The sequence below is a fragment of the Podarcis gaigeae genome, assembly GCF_964106915.1.
Source record: "Podarcis gaigeae genome assembly, chromosome: 7".
In the NCBI taxonomy this organism is placed as follows: Eukaryota; Metazoa; Chordata; class Lepidosauria; order Squamata; family Lacertidae; genus Podarcis; species Podarcis gaigeae.
In genome coordinates this window covers 49,513,160-49,537,768 of record NC_139683.1, presented here as the reverse complement: position 1 = coordinate 49,537,768, position 24,609 = coordinate 49,513,160, and the positions used below count along the sequence as shown (strand labels likewise).

Sequence of the window (24,609 nt, the reverse complement as noted above, 5' to 3'; positions counted from 1 at the left end):
TTTTTAATAGGTAATTTAGGCAGTATTTCAATTTATGGAACTCTGTTCTACTATAGTGTGGCATTTCAGTGAATGTGGGGAAAGCAGTTGTGTAAATAAAAAGATCTTCACATTCTTCCATAAAACTCACTGTAAGTATTTTTAAACGGGATTACATAAGCATGTTTCCTGGCTCCTGTGCAAACAAATAGCCCATAAAATGGAGCTTAAGGGGGCAGTCGCTAGCCTCATCCCTTCTGTGTGTGCTGCAGCTGTGCTCGCTATGAGAAGCTCTTACGCAGTTGAGGAAATGGCATGAGCTGGTCATGTGGCATGCAGGTTAGCTGCCTTATGCCTGGTCCAACAACCTGTTATCTCATGGCAGAAACTCAGCTGGACTCTTAAAACATATGCAGTTATAATGCAGGAACAGAAAACCTTCCAGCCATGGCCCAATTAGCCCTGCTAGAGGTCTGTGTTTTTCTCCACAACAGCCACCTGCCCCACAAGCTGAATTTAAGGTGCAATGTAGTATGCTTAACTCTTTATATCTCTGTGGGAAGAGAGTATTATAGGAAGGAGAATCGACATAGGTGAAGGGGGACAGGGGGACAGGGAAGAAAGGGCCCACAAGATTGTCACAGGTAGCAGAAAGGAGAGCTGGGAGAAGACAATAGGGAGGTCAAGAAGGAAGAGGAAGCATGGTGCTAAAGTAGGCCTAGTGCTTTGTGTCCACCAAGCCTACTTTAGCAAAGCCCTTTCATTCAATTTTATGAAAACCTATGTATGCTATATTAAAAATTTAATTTTAAAAATCCCAGCGTTTTTACTTTTGTGTATGTTTGGAATTGCAGCCCCCGTGACTGATTTAGCACAGCTTGAAAGGTATAAAACTATCAACACAAACACAGTATAATCAGTGAAGTAATTAGGCACATTTACACTTTGTTTTAAAGCAACTGTCCAGTATACATAGAATATCACTATAATTCCCTCATTATAATATTTGTTTTAGCTTTAAGGAGGGAAGAGAGTATGGATAAGAGGAAAGAGTGAGACTGGAGTGGTGGGAAGGAAGCAAAGAGGTGTGTTGTTAAAGGGGTGAGGGGTAGTGCCATAGGCGCTGACTCCATGGGGCCTGAGGGGGCCCGAGCCCCCTCAAAAATTCGTTTGGGGGGGCTCCGCCCCCCCAATAATTTAAGAAAATTATTAGTTATATTATGCTTTGTAAAATCACAAAATTATGTTGGTATTTTTTATTTTCCTTGTTTGACGATATTTACCTTTTAAAATACATTCAGTAATGAGTTAAAACAAAGCCACTCCCGATCTAGAGAGGGGGTGGGGTTGCGGGCTCTCGACCCATCAACAATCTCGCGGGGCTGGCGTCGCGAGAAGCGGGGATTCCCCCTAGCTCATTAATATTCACCGCCCACGGCGGCAGCCAATCGGCTGCCGCAAAGGGCGGGCCCTCACAGGTTCACTTAAGGTCAGGGCAGCCCGTTGCTCGCCCCTTTCGTTCCCCCAGCAGCAGCGGTTTGGAGGTCTTGGGCCCCCCCAATATTTTTTATAAGTCGGTATGGGCCCCCGCCCCCCAATATTTTTTATAAGTCGGCGCCCCAGGGTGGTGCCAAAGGAAGGCACTGCGTCTCTATTGTCGAAGAGCTATTGTCCATCATTGGATTCTTCAAGAAAGAGATTTGGATTTTGGCAAGGCTTTGGGTGAAAAGGCCATTCCCTTATAGACAGCTATCAATAACCCCTTAGTAGATCTCATAACATAGCTGACAAGACATAACGGTGCTAGTCTCAAGCTCTCTGGTGAATGTTCAGTGGGAATATGTAGATTCTCATCCCTAGGGCTTCATTGTAACCACAAGGAAAGCATACATTTATCAAGAACACATATGAGCTGGACTAGAGGGAGCGGGGAAATTAGTGGACAGGAGAAATGCAGTCCTGCAACGAGCCAAGGGTGTGTTTTTAATTAGTATTGAATTATAAAGTTTAAAAATTCTACATGATCCTAGGCTGCTATCCAGTTCATTACCACTCTTAAATGGTTGCACATTTAGAGCAAGCTTGTCTGCAGGCCCTTTTTATTAGGGCTTAGACAATTTAAAGCAGGTGAATTCAGCTGGAGAAATGCCCAGACTGCAGGCTCTGTGAAGTACAATGCGATTCAAAAGGTGTAAAAGGTGAAAAAAGCAAGAGAGAGAACATTTAACTTCACAGCTGCAAGCAAGAATTAAGATACTGATTTGGTGCAGATGTAGTATTAACTGTTGAAGGGGTTTTGGAACAAAATTAGCTTTCTTTTACAGCCATATGGATAAATAGCCCAAATCAGTAAGGACCTTGAAATGACGACAATTAATCGGATAAGATTTCATATCTTTAACTTTCTGTTGATCTTAACCAGTAATATGTGCTTTGTTTTGTATTGCAGTTTTGTCCATTATTGTTTAGTCTTACTTTTTAAGCCTATTCCTTAAAAGTTCTGCTCAGGGCAAAGTAGATATTTTGGCAGCACAACACATTGTCAGGATATGAGTTACATATTTTCTATAAAGTTAAAGCACAGCATAGATAGGTGGGAGAAGGCAGTGAATCTTTCCTTTTATTGCATGCTTCATCCCAAAATTACTTCTTTTTCTGCTGAGAGTTTAATTCTTGTCAAGGGAGACTAGGGGAGCAGACTTATTCATTAGCTGTGCTGAGAGAAACATCTTCAACTCTTCCTCAACAGTCCCCTAGCAGCAGCAAATCTATCAAGCAGTCCAAACTATTTCCATCTCAGCTGGTCTTACTATGAACTGTAAAGTGACCCTGGACTACAGCAGGTCATGTATATAGGTGTGTTCTTTCCTTATGCTCCTAGATTTTTTTATTCTGCACCTAATTTGGGCTGCCTTCCTGAATCCTTGCTGTTCTCATTGTGATTAGCATAGCGGCCTCACAGGTTCCTGGTTCTCTCTTGTTTTGTATACTGTTTATTTCATTTGGGAGAGGGCTACATACTCCTCTTTGGTATTGAAACCATCAATATAGCTCCACTGAATTCCATACATACCATTACAACTTGAATGCAGTAGAGTGGGCAGTTACCCAATTCTGAAAGACACAGTTGTGTCCTCATCATGTCTAGACTGCTTCTTAGAAAGAGAGCAGTCTGTGAACAGGTCCAGATGTCATCTCAGTTTCACATCTTGGTATAATTGTCACATACAATATTCCAAATCCATTGATTGGATCGTGTTTGTAGATGCTGAATTAGCCATCTCAAGGTTGTTGGGTTTTTTATCAGCATATGATAGAAGTGTGTTGTGACCAGTTTTCCTATAAAAATGGCAACAGTTGATGATTACATGAATAATAATAGTAGCAGCAACAACAACAACAACAACACAACACATACTGCTTTCTGTTTAACCCAAGTAGTCTGGATCAAATCATCATGTTCTCCAGTAAATGTGTTTGTGTTCACAAGTAAGTGTGAAAGTTGATTCCATATTACCATATAAGATTATGAGGCTTTTTGAAATTACTCCTATTTTATTGCAGGTAACATTCCAAAATATGCACAGGGAATGATCCATTACATTTTACCAGTATATGTGTGTCTAGGGCTGTGCACTGATGCTCTAGTTTCTCCCCCTTATTTATGGAGGAGCCATGTCCTGAATTTCATCAGAGGGAAAAGAATTTCTCCTAATGGTTGGTTGGGAAAGGAATTCACCATCAGCAGTTTCTTTTTCCCCCTAAGGTGTTTTCTCCTGTTGCTGCAAGTGGCAACAGCAGCAACCGTGCTGGCAGACCAGCTGCCATTTTGCATCCTCCACAATGCCTGGGCTGTGGTGTAATTGCAGCGTGGTGGCTGGTTGGGAAGGGGATAACAAAGGCCTCACACACACAAAAATGTGTTAAGATTCTACAAAGTGGCTGCCTTCTCCCAGGAAGCTGACTAACTGAAAAACCTCAGAAATTTCCTCCCAAAATAATATTCCAAGAAGTTTCAACTCAGCTATACATACTCTTGTGCAGAGAAGACGGTGAGGAAGTTCATAGAATGCTCTTCACCATGCACAATAATTTAGGTCAATAATATTTCAAAAAACAAAGATTTAAAAATTGCAGATAGGCACCAATCAAGCTTTGCTGCAAGGAAAGAAGTAAAATACTGAAATGGTTTAATATTGAAATTCTATTCCCACCCCCCAACATATTAATGAGTTTCAAAAGAGTGTAGTTTTTTGTTTTGTTTTTTGTTTTCACTTTGCCCTTCAGAAGCTGTTCCACTGAGTAAGGATGTGGAACTGATAAATATTGCATTTAGGTTTGGCATTGATGTATGCCCAGCATCCTATGGTTGCCCTTAATTGATTTGGGTTCTGAAATGAACATGCATTAGAGGCTCCTAATGCAGCATGCTGTTTGGGAGACTGCTCCTTCATTTGTGATTTACAACATTGCTGCTAAATTTGGGAGGAGAGGCGGGAATCAGCAAACAAAGCTGCACATGGAGCTAGTATAAAAGGGCCTTTATGCTGGTTTAGAAATATCATATTCACTTCCATTCCTTATTATTTCAGTAAAGTCAAAAAGTGATGTGGGGGGAAACACTGCCATACTTGTGTCAAGCTTCTTTGGGAGTTATTTGGAGAGAGCCAAAGATTCTTTAAATATTCTTCCTCTTTCAAGAGGGAGCTGATTATTCTCCTGCACCCGAAGGGCAGTGCTCGTCTGAGTCTGACAGTTTAGAATTTTTTAAAAAAATGCTGTGGATGGAAAAAGAGCAATCTTAATCTCTTTTTATTTAAATGGATGGTTAACCAAAGACAATAGCACACTGCTTTTTAAAGCATTTTCATTTACTGACTTTTCTGAAAATGTGAACCATTCATCTTGATGCCCAGAGCTGTTAAACTGTCTGCTGTTCAAGGCACCGGGCATTCTGTTGAAACACTTGCATGTCAGTCATCACCGTCCTGCAGAATTCTACGCCATGCATACAATTTTCTGTTGAATTCTGCCGCTTTGTAAAACGTTGTTAAACAATTTAATAGAAAACATTGCTTTCTATTAAAACAGTGTATCAATCTGGTGATTTGTTTAAAGCCATTTGTTTCAAAGGCATTTTTACATATAATTCTTAAATGCATTTTAAAATTGCCAGTTCAGCTGTCAACACTGTGTAAACTGTAAATAGGTGGACAGTAAGTACAAGCTGTGCCTGAATTATTCTTTGGTCTTGTGGCTATTTTTTAAAAATTTATAAACAGAAAAACAGAAACCTAAAACCCATTATCAAGGGTCGAGAATAATTTGCAAAGATTCAATGCTCAACTTGTATCTGGAAGGAAGTGCAATATCTTCAAAGAAGGCAATTTGTCTAACATGAATAAAGCAGATATCTTAAGGAAGCACCTGTATCCCTGAGAGAGCCTGTTGTGTAAGCTTACCAGTCCAGCTGTGGAAGCTCATGGAGTTAAAACAATTAGTATACCATGCTAGACTTTTTTGTTTGATTGATTCATTGCAGACTGTAGTGGTTCAACTGATTCCAACAATAACATTGTTGACTCGTTAAAATGTTAATTATGATAACAACATATTTCTATTTCTTCCAGGCAATCCAAATTTTATTGTATGGTATGTTTATGGATGCCCTACTCAAAGCACTCAGTACAACACAAGAATGGATTGCATGAATGGGTTTCAATTCTCACCAGGGCAGCTTGCTGGTGCATGTGTCAATGAGATCTGAGAGGCTATCTCAGCACATCAATGTTTATACTGTATCAGAGGAAACATTAAAAGCTGGATGTTAATAAAGCAGCCTCAAACATAACTAATGGACATTCTGGCTCTGAGCACAGTAGTAGCAGTCACAGCTGCTATAGAAGTAGTGATGCTTCCTGTCTGTACTTTATCTGCATTTGACAGGTTTTTTATTTATTTTTTTAATGTTGAGCTTCCAGGCTTACCCCAGTGATTGAAGAACCAAATAATACATTTAATGTTCTTTTGGCCATCTTGTACTCCAGTGCTGTGTAGAAAAACATATTTTGGCCATTTTAATTCAAAGAGCAACACTTCTACATATAGGTGAAATGAATCCATGTTATAATATCACTTAATAACTCTATAAATAAAGGGAAGGGTTTTGTTTATATCAAACAATGTTTCTGGTCTACTTCATGGGAGGCTTGGGACTTAGCTGCACAATAGAATTTGGAGTCACCCAAAAAGATCCTTCTTTGGGGCATTGTTCTCAGCCAGATGCACTTGCCTTTTGCCCCTCTTTTTTATTTGTATGATCTCTAGATAATGTGGCCTAAGGTAGTAGTATCCATATGGCATGGACTAAATAACAGCTCAGTATATTAGGCTCAGAATTGAGAGGCTCTTCCTACTGTAAAAGAAAGTGTGGGACATCTAAGAGGTGAAAGGAGAGGCAAAGAGAGGAAGGATTTGGGTAGGAGACAGACATGTAAGATGGGTTTGGAAAGTGCCCCAAACAGAAGTGGGAAATAGATGCCTGTTACACACACATATGCATACATGCACACTGAATCAATTTCACATTTATATTTTGTGTTTTTGCAGGTATACATTTCCCATTAACATGCCTTTGTACAAGTTTGAGGAGTCATATGGAGAATGATTAATTACATGTTTCCCTGCTGGGCAAACCCTGAGTAGCGATTTGGGGCAGCACTAATGAGAGAGGTTTCTGCAGCCCTGGGTGTTGCAGGGGTCAAAGCATAGACAGAGGAAGGCTGTTGTGTGCCAGAGGCACCTCAAGGAAAAAACAAACCAACTAAACTATCAGGGCATCTCAGTAGCAGAACATACTATCAAGTACCAATAGTGATGATGTCACGATACTTGGATGGTGGAATTGCAACAAACTTGGGGTTTTTGACAGACTTGAAATTTGGGTGGCTAGCCGGGAACCCCAGCAGCAGACTAGGAGAATGAGGCAGAATGGTGAAATGAAACAGAATGGATTTTTAGGAGTGAGGATATCTCCTGGATTCAGTTGAATTTGAACTGAATCCTTATACAAACCTGCTGAAACTTCAGTCCTTGGAGTCTGACAGCAGTAGTGTTTAGGTTGTTTAGGTCTTTAGGTTGCTATGATTTAAGTGACTTTAAAATACAATCTTGCACATGCTCAGAGCTTTCATTTTTTAATCTGGGTTGGTAAACTGTATTTTGTTTGTCTTTTCCTCTAACATATCAAATGTAGAAGCATTTATGAAACATCGTGTGGCAGTTACAGGATGGGAACAAGGAAACAAAACAACTTTATTTTGTGCTGAAATAATAATATATATCTGTCTGATATCTCTCTCTATGTGTGTAGCATTAAACCATTAAGTCCAGGGTCTAAAATTACCTTGCACCACTGGAGTGCTCCTGGCAGGTTGGTGACTTTAGCTGTCTGAGTTGCACATAGAAAGGACTAAAGCTGCAAGCCAGTGCCGAGATTTGAAAGCAGGAAGTATACCAAAAGAACATCATTCCTCATTTGTAATTTTCTCTTATTTTCAGAATGAAGGGGAGAGACTAGAGGCAGATGATGCATTAATATATGAAGACTTAGATGATGCAGAACATGGGGAAGAAGAATCTGAAGAAACCACAAAATTAAAACTGCTGCGTAGAATTGCCTCAATAGCTTCAAAAGTGAAGGAGATTATTGGCAATATTATAACCACAGCTGGAAAAGTTGTTGTTACGATTTTACTTGGTACAACAGGTGGGTTCTCCTCTTTTGAACAATTCCTCAAATCTCATAGGGATTTTAGCCTTCCATAGTTAAGGTAAATATATTGCTGATTTTATTTACATGAAAAATAGTTTTTGTTGCTTAATTTGTTACATTAGATACAGTTGTAGAGCCATTACTTCTAGCATTTTTTTAGAACCTATTATAGACAAATTAAGTCTATTTAAGAAGTGAAATGTCATTAGATGCTGTGTTTTTTTTAATTTACCTTGGTGTTCACCTCATAGAGTGTATGTCTTTAAAAGCGAAGGATACCCAATAGAATTTTTAAAATTTAAACTCAAGTGGTAGTGACAGAAATGAATGCATATGTGCAGATATTCAACCCCCCCCCCCATTTTCCTTTCTGAAAACTCCCCAGAAATGCAATATAGGTAAGGTTAACTAAAATTATCTCTGGTAACCTTTTCAGTTGACACATATAAATCATTCATATAAATGCCTTGGGGATTTTGTGGTGAACCTATTGATATCAGTCCACAATCATGTTCTCACCTACAGTGGTACCTCGGGTTACATACGCTTCAGGTTACAGACTCCACTAACCCAGAAATAGTACCTCAGGTTAAGAACTTTGCTTCAGAATGAGAACAAAATCATGCAGTGGCGGCGCGGCAGCAGCAGGAGGCTCCATTAGCTAAAGTGATGCTTCAGGTTAAGAACAGTTTCAGGTTAAGAACGGACCTCCAGAATGAATAAAGTACTTAACCCGAGGTACCACTGTATTTTAATTAGATAATCAGTTCAAATTTTGAGATAGAATGAAATGTACTTACCATGAATAATTTTATCCAGCTACTTGCAGGTCTCCCATAAACTTCAATAAAAGTAGAAAAAATGTATTTGATTTTAATTAAAGTGACTTTAGGGATTTTTTTAAACAACTGAATTTTCAAAGAAGTTGATTTTTAGTCATCTTGTTTAGCTTTCACATTGTAGACATATCATGAGTACAAAAGAGAATAATTGCCCTCCATTCATTTTTTTCTGTAGGAATGATGTTGCCATCGCTGACTTCAGCTGTGTATTTCTTTTTATTCTTGGGTTTGTGTACATGGTGGTCCTGTTGCCGAGTGTTTGATCCGCTGATATTCAGCTGTCTCTGTGTGTTAATGGCTATATTCAGTGCAGGCCACCTAATTGGGCTTTACCTGTACCAGTTACAGTTTTTCCAGGAAATTATTCCACCCGATGACTTTTATGCCAGGTAGGATATTCTTATTCTTATTCTTCATTTGCATTTTTCGGTAAATGGGACTGTGACAAAAAAAAACCAGCAGAAAGATTGAGTCACGTTGTGTGAGATATGCAAAATGTATAAATGAAGTAGTATGCAGTGAAGTATTTGAAATTTATATGTGAAATGCTGGGTTAAAGAGACATACTTGGTTGTATCCAGTGGTTGTGGGAACGGGAGGCAGCTCCTGCAACTCATCTTCCGCTTCTTTCCCTGCAGCTGCCTGGACCCTCCTGAAAAGCATCTTCAGAGGGTCGGGGCTGCCTATGAAGCATTGTGGGCTGTGCTTTACAGGACTGCAGTGGGAGGGGGAAATTGCCTGAAAGTGAGGAGCAAGGTGGGGCCTAAGTAAATTCCTTACAGGAATTAGAAAATGTGTCTCTCATAGGAAAGGATGGTGTCACCTGGGCAGTTTCTCTGTGTTCAACTACTGTTAAATTCTTCCTTGCTTTCTTTTATTTTTCATGTTTTACATTTGTTGACACTTATTTGCTGTTTCTGTACTGTGGAAGTTGGCATTCTCAGCAGCAAGAAAGTGTTTTCATCTGTGAATTTGAGAAGGTGTGTGACTATATAAGTGCTTTTCTGCCATCTACAGGCCACAAATTATTATTTTTTTACTCTTTCAATGAGGTTTTTAAAAAGTACTTAATTTGTTTATATAAGAATGCATGGTGCAGTTTTTCAATAATCTTCTACATCTAGCATAAATGTCATTTAAAGCAACAGTAATGCTGATAGTCTGCCTATGTGTGTGCTTTAGCTAGTATTTAGTAGGAAAAAGTAAGGTAATTATAACTAGCCATGCTCCAAGGATAATATCTATTTTGTAATACCCAAACGTTGTATCGAAAAGTACACATTTAAAATTGGGACCCAATTTCATAAAGCATTTCAACCAGGGAAAGTGATCAACATTGGATAAACGCCACACATATCTTCTGTCTTCTTTGGTAGGTTTTCCCAAATAATTTTCTTAAGTTTTACTTTAATGACAAGGTAAAGATAAAGAGATTTGCCAACTTCAATCCACAAACCAATGTCATAACTACATTATAGTATAATGAAAATATAGAAGTCATTTTTGCTCTGATAGTACTATTGAAATTTATATATTTTATTTAACAAAATGTATTTCATTTAACATTTGATGAAAAATTGTGCAACTGTGTTGCTAGAAGGTCATAGTATCCAGGAAGCATGAAGGCACCAGCAATGGTGTCTCACAAGAGGGAGAAGAGGCACCTTTGCAAGGTGAGCTGATGGCTCAAAGAAGATTAGAAGTCCCTGATTTTGGCAGAGGGCAGGCCAGCTGCTCCAAGTGGTGTCACAGGCAAGATGTATGTAGCTTGTGAGTTCACCACTGGTTTAATCTATCTGAATATGCCAAAACCATGGGATTAGGATTCTGCTTTGTGACTGCAAATGGCTTAGTCTCCCTTAAAGTCAACAAGATACTGTAATTCCCTAATAAGTTGTTGGTGACTTTTCCATCTTTTTTTTAAATAGTGTAATCCATCTGGGACATGACTTTTGAAATTATGTTTGGAATAAATAATAAAGCTTTGAATCTGTACAAAGTGAAATTAGTTTACCTTTCCTACCTGAAGAAATTTGTCAATCCCTGTACTTTGTGGAGTTGCTGAAAAAAATAGTTTTTTAAAAAATAATGCACTCCAGAGTATGAAACTACTTACAATAATCCTAGTTTGCTGTGTAGAGTAAGACTGCTGTCTTTTTAATTGGCTCAGCTACTGAAAACCTGTAACAAAACATCTTGAAAGAATCCTACCTTTCAGAACAGCACATGCCTGAGGCTATTGAATATTTTTTTGAAAATAAAAGCAAAACGTAAAGGCAAGAGATTAACATAATAGTGAGGATAATTGCTTTCTTTTGTTAACAAAGGGATAAACTTACATTTCCAACTACACTGTCCTAACCAGTTTCTAAAAATTTAGCTGCTACAAATAGCCTAGGCACCCTTAACATATATTTAGAAATGCTGGTCACCATTTTTTAATATAATGATTTAAGTGAGTTTCAAGCAGATTTTCAAAATCCTAGTATTCTTACAGATTAGTTCAGCAAACATGAAATATACTGCCATTAAATCCAGCAAATGACTGGCACACTTCTGAGAAGACACAGTATTTTACTGCTTGGCTCTGAATACATATTCCACAAGCTGCAGAATAGGTTTCCATCATTATGCCTGCAAGATTTTCTACTGTTCTGACTTGTACTTTAAATACTAGTGTCTGAATTTAATACAAATTACTTAAGTTATTGGACCAAATTATATTTGCATAATTTATTTTATATTTGATGAACTTGCAGAATTTGGCTTTCGGTGTTATGGAATATTTGTTTAACTATTGACAGAGCAGAAGCAGCACTGCCAACCTAATGAGAAGCTAGTGGAAAGTATGCAAGGAAAGAAAGGTTGTTGGAAATTTGGAACTGATGCTGAAACATTTAAACTTGACTGATGGAAAGCAATCCTCTTCATTTTGTCAAACTATAATGAAAAGAGAGGAAAACAATATGCATTTAATTATTTGTATAACTAGATGTCTTGTATGAAGACCAACACTTCTTTGGCTGAAGCACTGAATGAAATTTCATTTTAAAAATGTGATTGCAAGAGTAGGATGATCTTGTTCACCTATACTAACTTTAAAAAAAAAATGTTTATTGATTTTTGAGAATATAGATCAGAAAGATGTACAAATAAATGAAGATAAAATAAAAAACCTGTGAGTGAAGTACAGAGGTTCTTTACATCATCTTCAATATTAAGAAATAAACACAGAGAGATGATTTTACATCAGAATGAAATCAAATCAGAAACAGAATATTATAGGCTATTGACAATCATACCCACAATTTTATTTATTTTTTTTAAAAAAAATAAAAATAAGCTGCTTTTGCAGATAGGTTCCTCTCAAATCTGCCAACAGCAATATAAACATTAAATTAGAATAATATAAAAATATATTACTATATTAAAATGTTGAAAATATAAGGTGAGGAACAAAAGTCACCACAGTTACTCAGATCAGTAGCTACTGCCAGAGGAGGGAGGATCAGTCTAGCTGTTATAGGTTTTTTCATTCGAAAAGTACTTCAGAATTAGCTGAAAACTGCAGGTTTGGAAAGAGACTGAGGATGCCTTCAATAGGTTATCAGCACTCATCTCCCTAGCAACCGCTCAATAACTGCAACTTGGAGTTGGAGTATTTCTTCACCTTTTTTGATGGCTCTATCCTCATCTGACCAGTCCCAAAATCCTCAGCACTTAAACTGAGCATTGTAGATGAGAAAAAAAGAACCTTGTTCAGTTGTTTATCTCTGGCACTTGTTGAAGGCAATGAGCAAAAGTAAAGAAAGCAAGTGGGAATTCTTATTTTAACAAAACTGGAAATTAATTATAAATGATGCAATAGGTGTGGAATCAGTAAAAGCCAGATTGGGTAATACCAGCTAATGGCGGAAAGGCTTTCCTCACCCCCAGTCTCTTGCTCATGTTTCCCAGGACTATTTCAGAACTAGAATAGTCCCACACAGTCTCAGACTATTACTACATTCTGAAGATCCAAAGTTGACCCTATCTAGCTGAACATCAATTTGTGATGCTAAAGTATTCGAACTAAACACATATTTCTCTTAACCATTGTAGAAACATTTTAAGGCACTTCCCTGAGATGTACCAGAAATAGGGATATTTTGCTCTGAAATAGATTGGAATTAGATAAATGTTCTGTGGTATGTAGCCACCTGCCCTAATAAAGGAAAAATACCACTCACATTTGCAGATGCTTCAGAGCTTCAACCTATTTGACGTGTTTGTACAATTAATAGCAAAGCAGACAAACCCTCCCATGTGCCATGTACTGGTGTACCTTTTCTTCTAAAACAAATTGGCTATAGATCACGGGCATTATTTTGCAATGTTCAAAGAACACTGACCCAATGAGATTAATGTCTGTAGCTGAAGAGTTTAATTTGTTATGCAGCTTTGAAATTTGATGCCTCCAGTTTCTTTTGGATGACAGTTGCTAGGCTCTTCAGTTGATTTTGATTCATTATGCTAGGACACTCCAGGATGTACCTCTTAATTCCAAAATACACCTCCTAATATAGCTTCCCTGCACGCTTCATTTGTGTTCTTTCTCACAGTCTCTCCTGTGTTTGAGGTTTATTGTAGGAACTGCTTGTTCATCATTTTGTAGAGCAGAAATAATGCTCTTTGACACTTCTCAAACATCTCAAAGTAGCATTTTACACCAGCTTGGTGAACTTTTTGAGTTAACCATGTAAGGCTCTGAACTACGTTTCCTAAAGGCACATAATTTGCACCGTTTTTTAATTTGCCCACAACCTGATGTCTCAGACAGGTTTCTAGAAATTTATCGGGTCATACTTGGAAGCAATTCAAAGAAGATAAAAAAGCTCTACTTTTTTTGTAGCAGCCTTTTGGTTCTTAAAAGAATATGTGCCTTTAATCAGCTTCTGCTGGTACAGCAGCAGCCATTACCAAGTGGGGATAGCTTGCTCACAATAGTCCATGCATTGGTAACTTCAAGACTGGATTACGGCAGTGCATTGTATCTGGGGCTTTTCTTGTAATTGATCCATGAACTGCAGTTAGTACAGAATGCTGTGGCATAATTGCTGATGGGAGGTATATTTTCCATGAACCTGAACCAGATCTAATCTGTTTTTTAAAAGATTGTCCTGAATGTTAAGCGGTATTGAAGCAGCCATTATACAGTGGTACCTCAGGTTACATACGCTTCAGGTTACATACGCTTCAGGTTACAGACTCCGCTAACCCAGAAATAGTGCTTCAGGTTAAGAACTTTGCTTCAGGATGAGAACAGAAATCATGCTCCGGCGGCGCGGCGGCAGCAGGAGGCCCCATTAGCTAAAGTGGTGCTTCAGGTTAAGAACAGTTTTAGGTTAAGAACGGACCTCCGGAACGAATTACAGTAAGTACTTAACCCGAGGTACCACTGTACTGAGGTAGCTCACAGTTGCCACCTCTGCCCCTCCACTGCCTTTTCCTCTCACCTCTTCTTGCTAGACTGTTTGTTTGCTACAATTGCAACAAAATGGTGCAGACACAGCCAGCTGAGCCACATTGCCTTCCTTCCTCAGTATGCAACATTGATGGGTGAGAATGGTACTGCATTGGAGGTGGTGACAAAGGGGTGTAGCAGTAGTGAGGCAACAGCAGGGAGGAGGAGGGAGGAAAAGGCATCCCAACCACAATGTCTATATACAACACTTACATAGCATAAATTAGGCTGGCATGAGGCATGTATAAGACACCTAAGACTGCTGCCTGTCAATTAATTTGGAAAAGCAAATAGCTCCAAATTGGGCTAGCACTGTATAGTTAAACCATATCTCCTGCAGCAGTACCCTTGAAGTCTTGTTAAGCAAGATTTTTTTCTGACGTGTGTTGGGTGCTTCTAAACCAGGAGTGAGAAACTCAATACAGCCCTCTGGTTTTCTCTATCTGGCACCTGAGACCTGAGGCCAAGCGACATCTCCTCCTCAGGTGACATCTCTTGCTGACTTTCCTTTTAATTGTAAAAATCATATCTCATCCAACCCATTCTGATGAGTATATTTATAGAAGCTGAAAGATTAGGACCAGCTTGGACATAGTTCTGTTAGCAAGATGCACTCTCTTTCTTTTTCTTTCTCTTTGTGTAGGCTTAAAAAAAAAAAATGTGGAGCCCACTGCCTACAAAAATCACCAACACATTTTTGATCAAAAAGAAAGTGGATGAAAACATATACCCATTATCCTAAAATCTGTTGAAGCTCAATAGCCAGATTTCCATTGTTATTATTTTTATAGAACATCTGGAAGGTGCTCTCAAGTCATTGTAATGGTGTAGCCCCTTGTAGATCACTTTATTTATCACTTCCTCACTAAGTTAAAATAGCTTTGTAGAACAAATTTTCAAAGTATAAAAAAATCTGGATTGGTTCTTATTACCACTCTTCAGAGCTTTACTTAAGAGCCTCAGGGAACATAAGATGGCACTTCCCTAATTGCATGATTTGATATAAAATATATTTTGTGTTGTTAGTGCCTATACATCTAGGTAGCAATAAAATGCTAGTAATGACTTAAGATAGCCCTTTGCAATCTGTATGGATCCCTGTGCTTGCATGTTTTAATCTGGGTGGTCTTCTCTTTAGATGATAGCAGGGAATATTGTTCCTTGTGCTTAATATTTCCTGCAGGGTATAGCAATAGTGGGAGCACCTCCCATCACAATGTCTACTCAGAGCCAGACCTGGAGGTCAGTGTGCATAACTGCAGGAGATCACTTGCTGTGCTTCTGGGTCAGAAGAAGGTGGTGACACAACCTGGTTTGGCTAAGCAGGAAGGAAATAGGCTATGCAATGTGCTTATATCGCAACAAAACTACTTAGAATTATTTGACAGTATAGATCTTTTGCAGGTGTCAGAATCTAAGAAGAGGATTTTTTTTGTGTTTTTGGCAGATTAATACTGCTTGAATGAAATGCAACAGCCAGAAATTTAATTCAAGAAATATGCTGTCTTGATATTCTGGACACAGCCAAAACACTCTATTATCTTTTTTAAAAGTTGAATATTGAAATCTTGTTCTAAGCATAGCAGGTTTGATGGCAAATAAAAGTTGATGGTTGATTCTAGTTCATATTAAATAAATAAGTCTTGTGTGTTATTGTTGCCTGCCACCAGGTTTGTTAAAAACAAGAGTCATAAAAAGTTAACAATGAATAAATGCATAAAGCTACACCAGCTTCTGCCAACTTAGCAGTTTGAAAGCATGGCAGTGCGAGTAGATAAATAGATACCACTGTGGCAGGAAGGTAAACAATGTTTCCATGCGCTCTGACACTCGTCATGGTCCTCTGTATGCCAGTAGCAGTTTAGTCATACTGGCCACATGACCCAGAAAGCTGCCTGTGGACAAACGCAGGCTCCCTCGGCCTGAAAGCGAGATGAGCGCTGCACCCCATAATCGCCTTTTATGGGTCTTAACCGTCCAGGGCTCCTTTACCCTTACTGCTGTGCCCCTCCGGAGTCTGTGGCCTAGGCTGCTGCCTAGTTGTCCTAATGATAGCATTTGCCCTGATTACATGGTTGACATTTACCCACAGGCTTAAACTTATTCAGAGTTTTATGTTCAGCCCCTCTGCATTTCAGATTAGTTCTGTTTAATAGAAAAAGTGTTGCCAGAAGGAATGTTATAATAGTGCTGGTTTTGCCATTGCCAGAAAAGCTTTGATTCGGTTAAAGCAATGGAAACTAGGACTCAGTAGAAAAGAGGTATAGAGGAATCTGGGAATGAGCAATAAAAAACATGATATTAAAACAAAAGTAACAGTGTGCGTGTGCGTGTGCGTGCAGTATTTTCTTGACTGTAACAGTGTATTTGTATAGTGTATATACACTATAGCAGGCATCCCCAAACTCGGCCCTACAGATTTGGGACTACAACTCCCATCATCCCTAGCTAACAGGACCAGTGGTCAGGGATGATGGGAATTATAGCCCCAAAACATCTGGAGGGCCAAGTTTTGGGATGCCTGCACTATAGTTACAAGAGGGATAGCACTTTTGATTTTTAAAGTAAAAGCACTGTCACAGTGAGCAAGAACTCTTTAGTTACGGCAGTGATTTCACAAGTGATTGAAGAAAACCTTGTACACACCCTAACATAGGTGTTTTTGTAACCTGTGGGCATGCGTTGCTTAGTATGTAATATAGAAGAAAGTCGGTAGATGTTTCCAGATTGCTGCTGTTTAATTATGGTTAACTGGATTCCAGCTTTTCTGGACAAATGCAGTCATGACGTTGCATATGTTTTATAACAAAATGCATTTTTTATCATAGATAAATATTGTATCCATACAATGTCATTGGGATTTAGAGTTTGTGGCTTTTTGTTAGTGGAAAGTGGTGCTACTTGTCAGAGCATAATGGTTAACAACAATTGGATGACCTCACTCATTAAGTAATAACGTACTCAAGTGACGTGTGATGGATGTTTGCGTATGGAGACAGTCATTCTGTTTTGTGAAGATAAATTCTGATGAAAGAAATGTATCAATAGTTAATAAGAGAATTATACTGACATTGCCTTACAGGATTGTTCCGTACATATTGACATAATAACCTATGTATGTGTGTGAAATCTTTTGCATACTTACATTACAGATATATTTATATATAGTACCTGAAACATACGATGTCATTTAGAAAGCATACAATCCAGGTGTCAGAAGTGCTTGCACAAATTTAGAAAACTGAAAATTGAATGCATCTTCTTGAAGTAAAGCTGTGCTGCTTTTCATGTATTAGAACTGTTAATAATTTCTTCAGTGTCACCATTTCTTATTAAAATGTTTATAATTATTGCATTTGAGTATTTGACATAGAGGATACATAGCAGGTGTTATATGGGAAGAAATGTGGCAGTACTAACTAGATTATTCTTGACCAGGATTTGCAAATCTTCAACCTCTTGGTTAAGATAGAAAGTATGGTAGCATTGATACATGTGATCCCAAAGCTGTTTCCCCCCAATCTGCAAGTGATAGTTGTTGTCTGTAGCTTTTAAAAAAGATTTCTATGTGAACCTTTAATTAAAATTTAAATTCTAGGCTGTACAATCAAACAGTAATTATACACTACAATAATAAGACAGTAGAAGCAGCAATAAAAAAAATAAAAAATAAAAATTGGTGTGGGGGGTTGGTACAGGTGGGCACCTGCTGAAATCCGCATTCCTGTAGAGGGCCCTCTGCCAATAAGCCACAGCTAAGGTGAGACCCACAAATGCATATCATGTGTGGGAGTAAGCCTTCTTTTCTGCCTGTTATCCCCCGCCACCTCTTCTCTCCCCAGTTTAAGACTTTATTGGGGATGGAACCTGCAAGGAGACATGAATATTAGCAAAAGTAGGGCACATGCCTCCATTTTCAGATGAACCCATCTTAAGGTAGTCTGGTCTTTGCGATGATAGCTATATCCACAGTTGGCTACTCTGCCGTAGGTGGAAGTAGAAGAAAAACGTTTTCCTGTTTTTTTAGAGAACAACAATATTTCCACTCTTACATCACTATGCGCTTTAATACTAAATCAGTATCTTGCATTTATCAAGGTCATAGGCTGTGAATGTGTCAGGAAGAGCAGATCACAGCACATATACACCAGAGACATGATTGCATTAATTCAGTAAGCTTTTGCTGGGGAAATGAATTGACAGAGCAACAATGTGTCAGCCACCTGTTTTTTTGTTTCATTTTTACTATTTTCCAGTTTGATGTTTGTTTAATGTTCCTCAGAACAGTAATAACATTATTCGTGGCTTGTATAACCTGAAATCCTGCTCATGTTATGGCCGCTCTGTAGATTGGTTATGAATATTCATTTTACCTTTGGAAAACACAAAACATTTCCTTTTCTGCAAACTTACAGAGATAATCGCACACACAAACTAATTGGGGAAGAGCAGGAGGTCTTTACTCATCCAGCTCCCTTAATTGGGTCCTGCAAGCAGCCATCTTATTGAGAAACTCGTTCAAAAGTTTAATGCAGCTGCATGAACATACATAGGGCACGCCAACACTGAAGTGGCTGCAGAAGCCAGCTGGTTACATGGTGGCTTTGCATTGTCATTGAATCTCTCATAGGCATGAGCCTACTGGATCAGAGTGCAGCTGGTAAGAACTTATGCCCACGACTGAGGGCAGAGGCTCACCATACAGTTAAAGCATATCCAACACACGTTTAAAGCACATGACTTCTCCAAAGAATCCTGGCAATTACAGCTTGTTAATAGTACTGGGAATTGTGGCTCTGTGAGAGGCAAGACTACTGTTTAGAGCAGGCTTCCTCAACCTCGGCCCTCCAGATATTTTGAGACTACAATTCCCATCATCCCTGACCATTGGCCCTGCTAGCTAGGGATCATGGGAGTTGTAGGCCAAAAACATCTGGAGGGCCAAGGCTGAGGAAGCCTGGTTTAGAGGGTTCGTTGTAGGAAGTCATGGGTTTTAAATCTGCATTGGATGTGCTTTAAATGTAAGGTATGGACGAACTATTATATGCAACAGCTTTGCATCACTACATACCCATCAAAACAATTTGCACATAGGGACCAGTGATTTAAATCTAATTGACACTAGAATTGGTAAAATTACTCAGAGGCATCTCTTAGTAGGTTGGCAAACTCTATAGATTCTTTAGTACACCAAATAAAACAAAGTTTTAAACAATGAAACTAAAGATAAATGTTTCCCAAGAAAAGAAGACAAAGCAGGTAATATCTTCATGCTTAATTATATTCACACAAAAAAATGTAGAAGTTGGATGAGGTCTCAGTTACCAAAGGCAATAGCCAGAATGATTTGCTAATCCGAATTCCTGATAAAATTGTAGGGACTTTGTGCTGACTGAATAAGAAGCCATGAATTCAGACAGTCAGAATGTCATGATAATGATAATCTGTATTGTTTATGTAATATCTCCTGTTTTATCATTTCAACAGATTATTTGGTGTCACTTCAGTTATTCAGACCAACTGTTCAAGCACTTGGAAAATTATAACTAATCAAAAGTTGTTTTGGTATCACCATACTAGCCCCATCTTGGTGCTCCTGTTATACTATACGCTAGCAACTCTCATTCGACTTTGGCTCCATGAACCTATTGTACAGGTAAAACAACTCTCTTCTTCCTATATAGTAATGAGAAAATCTTCAGGAAAAGAGTGTAGACATCATTTCAGGATGTGGCAATATTTGTGCATAAAATTTAACAAATGTGCATTGTGAATTACGAAAAAGAGATGACTTGTTGTATGTAATTCAGGGCAGAGCTACATGTTAGTAGAAAAGTTATTAACCCAGTAATTTCCTCATCATGTAAATGCCAGGGGTGGGTGCTTCAGGGAAGACAGAGTAAGCTAGGGAGAGCGCTTTGCACAATAGAGGGTTTGTTCAGATGCTCACTAGCTCAGGAATAGGTTATATGTGGAAAAATAAAAAAATTGTCCAGTAGCACCTTAGAGACCAACTAAGTTTGTTTTGGGTCTAAGCTTTCGTGTGCATGCACACTTCTTCACATACCTTATATGTGGTGTGACATAACATGGCCTTTATGAGTGCATGCTCTACTTATTCATTGTGGTGATGTGTGCTCTGGATGAATACTCTTACACGCTCATGTGTCATTTGCCTGACCCTTGTAACCTCCCTATCTTCTCCATGCTCAGGGGTGAAGGGGAAGTAAACATGTAGTATATTGTGCTGAGCTGGTCTGCCCATGAGGCAAGGTGAAACAACAGCCTCAGGCAGCAGGATCCACAGGGGTGGCAGGTCCAGACTCCAAGGAACTCATTGTGCACCACTGCCGGCCCTGATACTGTGTGTATATATCCATTGGTGGAACAGATTCCCCTTCTCCCTGTAGCCTCCTGCAAACATCCAAATTCTGCTTTAGAGGGTTGGGGGAAAACCCTGGAGGAGATGGGGAGCTGCAAGGGGCAGGAGAGTAAGAAGAATTGCCATGTTGCTCATGATTAATGTTGTCAAGATGAAGTTACCATTATCTGTTGATGTTTGCAGTGTTGTTTAAACCTGTCTAGCCAAAAATGTGTTGAGATTGATTAGTCTTCATACTTGTCTGAAAAGTTCATATGGGCTTGCCTGGGAAAGAAATATATTAAGCTAAACACTGCCTAGATTGTAAATCCTTGGATCAGGCTTCCTCAACCTTGGCCTTCCAGATGTTATGAGACTACAGTTCCCATCATCCCTGACCACTGGTCCTGCTAACTAGGGATCATGGGAGTTGTAGAAAAAAAACATATGGAGGGCCGAGGTTGAGGAAGCCTGCCTTGGATGAAAGATGGTATATAAATTTAATCCTATTTATCTTGGCAAGAAAATCCCCCTCCCCCATTTTTAAAGCGAAACTTAGCAACTAAATAACTGGTTATTCTGGAGCTAACATAGCCATTTGTTCTTTAGCATATACCTGATGATGATGATAAATCTGGTAACAGGGAAGAGGAAACAGACTGCACTCATGTCCAAATGACTGCAGAAAGAAGGCGCAGTTTGTGGTATACAAGCCGCTACACAACTGATGAAAGAAAAGTAAGGTCAAATATAAAGTAGTTGGATTGTAATTATCCAGTTAATGATCAGGAGTGCTATGTTTCATGTTTCTGACTTTGTATGATGATACAGTTTTAAGCACAACATAGGAGCGAATGTTGCTACAAGCACTTTAAAAATACAAATATTGCAGTATAAACGTACCACTTAACATCTCCTTATTTTACCTAGTCTTTTGGTTTTCAAACATTTGACATAAAAGCTGCATGAGAGTTGTTTTAGGTGGGCTTGTGTGCATCTAGTGGGAATTTTGACTTTAGGTGGGCTTGTGTGCATCTAGTGGGAACCTTTGACTAGAAACAATGTTGTAGCCTGGAAAATATATGTTAATAATAATAATAATAATAATAATAATAATAATAAGTGGCAGTGGCGGCGGCAGCAGAATAGTAGTAGAAGATATGCATGCAGTGATTAACACATTCCTCAAAGCAAATGGTCCATTCGGAACCAAAGCCTAAAGCTATTAAGAATATTTTACGCTTCAGCTATAATTCTTAACTAATAAGCTATTCTTGCCTTGCTTTTGCAGCTTCTGTCAATGACTCAAGATGATCACAAGCCATCTGATGTTAGTACCATTGTCTCATTTTTGGAGTTAATTTGCACTGTGAATTTTTATTATATTGTTTAGAGATAAGCCTTGCTCACACATTACTCACACAAAGGGACAGAGGTACAGTCCAAAGGGACTGTGGGGACATGTGGTTCACCCCATCCCCAAGGCTATGCTCCTCCCAGCCCTCATGTGTTGAGCAGCAACATCTAAAGCGAGAAGACTTTTATATCCTTTTAGCCCCCCAGCTCATCTTCTAAACACCTGCTGAAAAATATATCTTCCATTTGGCTTATGAGGCTTAATAACATGGTTTGCTGTTGTATCACTATGTATTGTACTACTCAGTTATTCTTACAATATTGTGATTATATTACTGATTTTTATTTTGTATTTTATTAACAGTTGTTTGCTTACGTGAGACGTTTTGTTAATGGGAAGCCTACAAGTTCTGAGTTGTATCCAATCCTTCTTCAGCAGAGTTTCACTAGCATAACAGAAGTTCAGTTTCCTTTCCTCCCCCTGCACATCCCCAAATCTGGTCCTAATGGTCTCCCAACAGTACAGGGGTTAGAGGAAACAGGAAGCTCCATTGTGTACATTGAAATATGTTGTACTAGCAGAGCTGCAGTGTTGGATACAGCCCATAATGAATAATAACAGACACAACAACAGCACCATCTGGCTCAATAGAAGATCCTAGCCTTTCAAGTTATCTGTCTGCAAACAGCTTAGAAGCAGAAGTAGATGTGTGACTTCCTGCCAGACTTTGAGATATTTTGAAATAGCTGGGTGCCCACAACCACTCTTTCTATTATTTACAGATCATGGGCAGCAACCAAATAAACAGTTCTGCAAGTGCAAAGGCTTTTGACTATGCAGCGGAACTGCCTCTCCCTGTATACCCCCTAAATTTATTCTGGGGGTTACTGCAACCCTGTGGAGAAGATATAGGGGACAAGAGGGGGTCATTTACCTTTACCTTTAGGACAGTAGTGTTACACCAATTTGGATGTTGCATTTTGTCATGTGTGAGAATTGTTTGGACTTCTGATTGCCTGTTAATCATGTAATAATTGATATTTAATGTGTAGGGCAACTATGGATAGATTACTGTGCATCATTGATATTTTTGACAACAAAAGTGATAAAAATGTATTGTGTTTATTTTAAAAGGATTCATTTTCTGTAACTTTAATTCAACAGGTTCTTCTAGTGACAGTGAATGGTACACCTGTAGACTATCAGAGCATACACCCATTGTGTCCCATGGAGAATGGGCCTGCGAGGGTAGATATGTATTCAAGACCGCACTACAAATGGGACCCAACAGTTGATGACTTAGGTAGTAGTGAAAATTGTTTGGGAATAAACACTTGTTCTTTTTATGTCCATTTTGTTCTGTCCCACATTCCTGATAGGAATACATTGTTATTAAGAAGTGTGCTTAGCTTGGCTATGAGCAATGAATACATGATTGTGGTGGGCAGAAAAAGGTCCTGTTGTGTGACAAAGTGATGATCCAAACACATGCCAATTAGCACCTGCTTGAATTAATTCTGGGATATGGAAATAAATGAGTACCCACCAGCAAGCATACCCCGCTTACACTAAAGTGCCCTTTCTGCATTTCCTGAGAAGTTCAAGCCCCTCCCCTTTTCAGCAAGGGGAAGATCACCTTGCTAATAGATTATGTATATCAAAAATGTTCCTTTTGGGCATTTCCTGAGAACTTCCAAGCTCACTCACTTTAGGATTGGCATGACAGTTCATTAACTCAGGATGTCCTAGGAACTCCCCACCCATGTCTTTTGTTATGAATTGTCCCTCATGCCCTTGTGAAAAAGCCTCTTTCACATTTAGAGTGAGACAGTAAGATAAGTTTTTCCCATGAGTGGGAGCAGAAGGCACCCCCACTTTCTTCAACCTGTGAAGAAATATATTTTGTGGTATTCTGGCTTAATCTTCCCCACTCAAAGTGCTCCACACTTCTCTGTAGTTCAGTCCTCTGCACAGGAGATTTTTGAGATGCTTCCAGGAGACTGATACACAACACACTTTCTCAAATCATACCACCCGAAATACAGACCATAAGAGCATGAGTCTTTCTTTCCTCAGCTAAGCCTTTAGTAGAACTTCCTTTCTCACCTCTCCCTGTGCTTTCCTGACTCTAAGCCATGTTCTTTATTTTGTTTCAAGACTAGTCAGGAACCCTTTGCAGAGAGACAGCAGCTAGTAACTTTCTAAAGGACAAGGTTTTTCTATTTTTGAACGATTTAGTGACTTTGGCTGAGATGCCACCTTATTGGCCAGCCCACCACTTCCTGAGTCTTGTTAAAGAGAGGGATTCCCATTGTGCACAGATATAGATATAGACAGTACTACAAATTTACACATCCAATTTTAATTACCAAGCATCTGAATATTCTATACTATGATGGCCACTTCTACTATTATCCTTATGAGAAAAAGAGGATTTGGAGCCTCATGGTCATACCATGAATAGATCCAAAAGTTCTCTTCAATGGGTTTCAGTTAACAGAAATCTAACATAAATAGAAATCTTCCATGAACGAGACAATCCCCAAAAGGGAGCCTTTGAATACAATTCATGTTGAGTTTTGCAACTCATGCAGTTATTTTTGTCCCCTCAGAAAAGAAAGAGGAAGAAGAAGAGGAAGAAGAGGATGAGGAAGAAAATGTTGAGGAAGAAGTGAATCCCAAAGTTCATGCAATGGTCACAGTTTTCCATTTTATCATGAAGCAAAGTTATGTTTGTGCTCTGATTGCCATGATGGTAGGTTATATAACATCTTTGTTATAGCTCTGATAACA

At 38.9% G+C, this 24,609-nt stretch overlaps 1 protein-coding gene across 2 annotated transcripts in view; it reads left to right on the top strand.

Annotated features, from left to right (window-relative positions):
* Window positions 1-24,609, top strand: part of PIEZO2 (piezo type mechanosensitive ion channel component 2) — a 211,957-nt gene that overhangs the window by 122,328 nt on the left and 65,020 nt on the right. For both annotated transcript variants that reach the window (XM_083746718.1, XM_083746717.1), the window contains exons 6-12: window positions 7,540-7,747; window positions 8,771-8,984; window positions 19,586-19,754; window positions 21,069-21,197; window positions 21,751-21,789; window positions 22,981-23,119; window positions 24,429-24,571. In XM_083746718.1, the coding sequence (XP_083602844.1) occupies window positions 7,540-7,747; window positions 8,771-8,984; window positions 19,586-19,754; window positions 21,069-21,197; window positions 21,751-21,789; window positions 22,981-23,119; window positions 24,429-24,571 (1,041 nt within the window). The remainder of the gene's footprint in view (window positions 1-7,539; window positions 7,748-8,770; window positions 8,985-19,585; window positions 19,755-21,068; window positions 21,198-21,750; window positions 21,790-22,980; window positions 23,120-24,428; window positions 24,572-24,609) is intronic.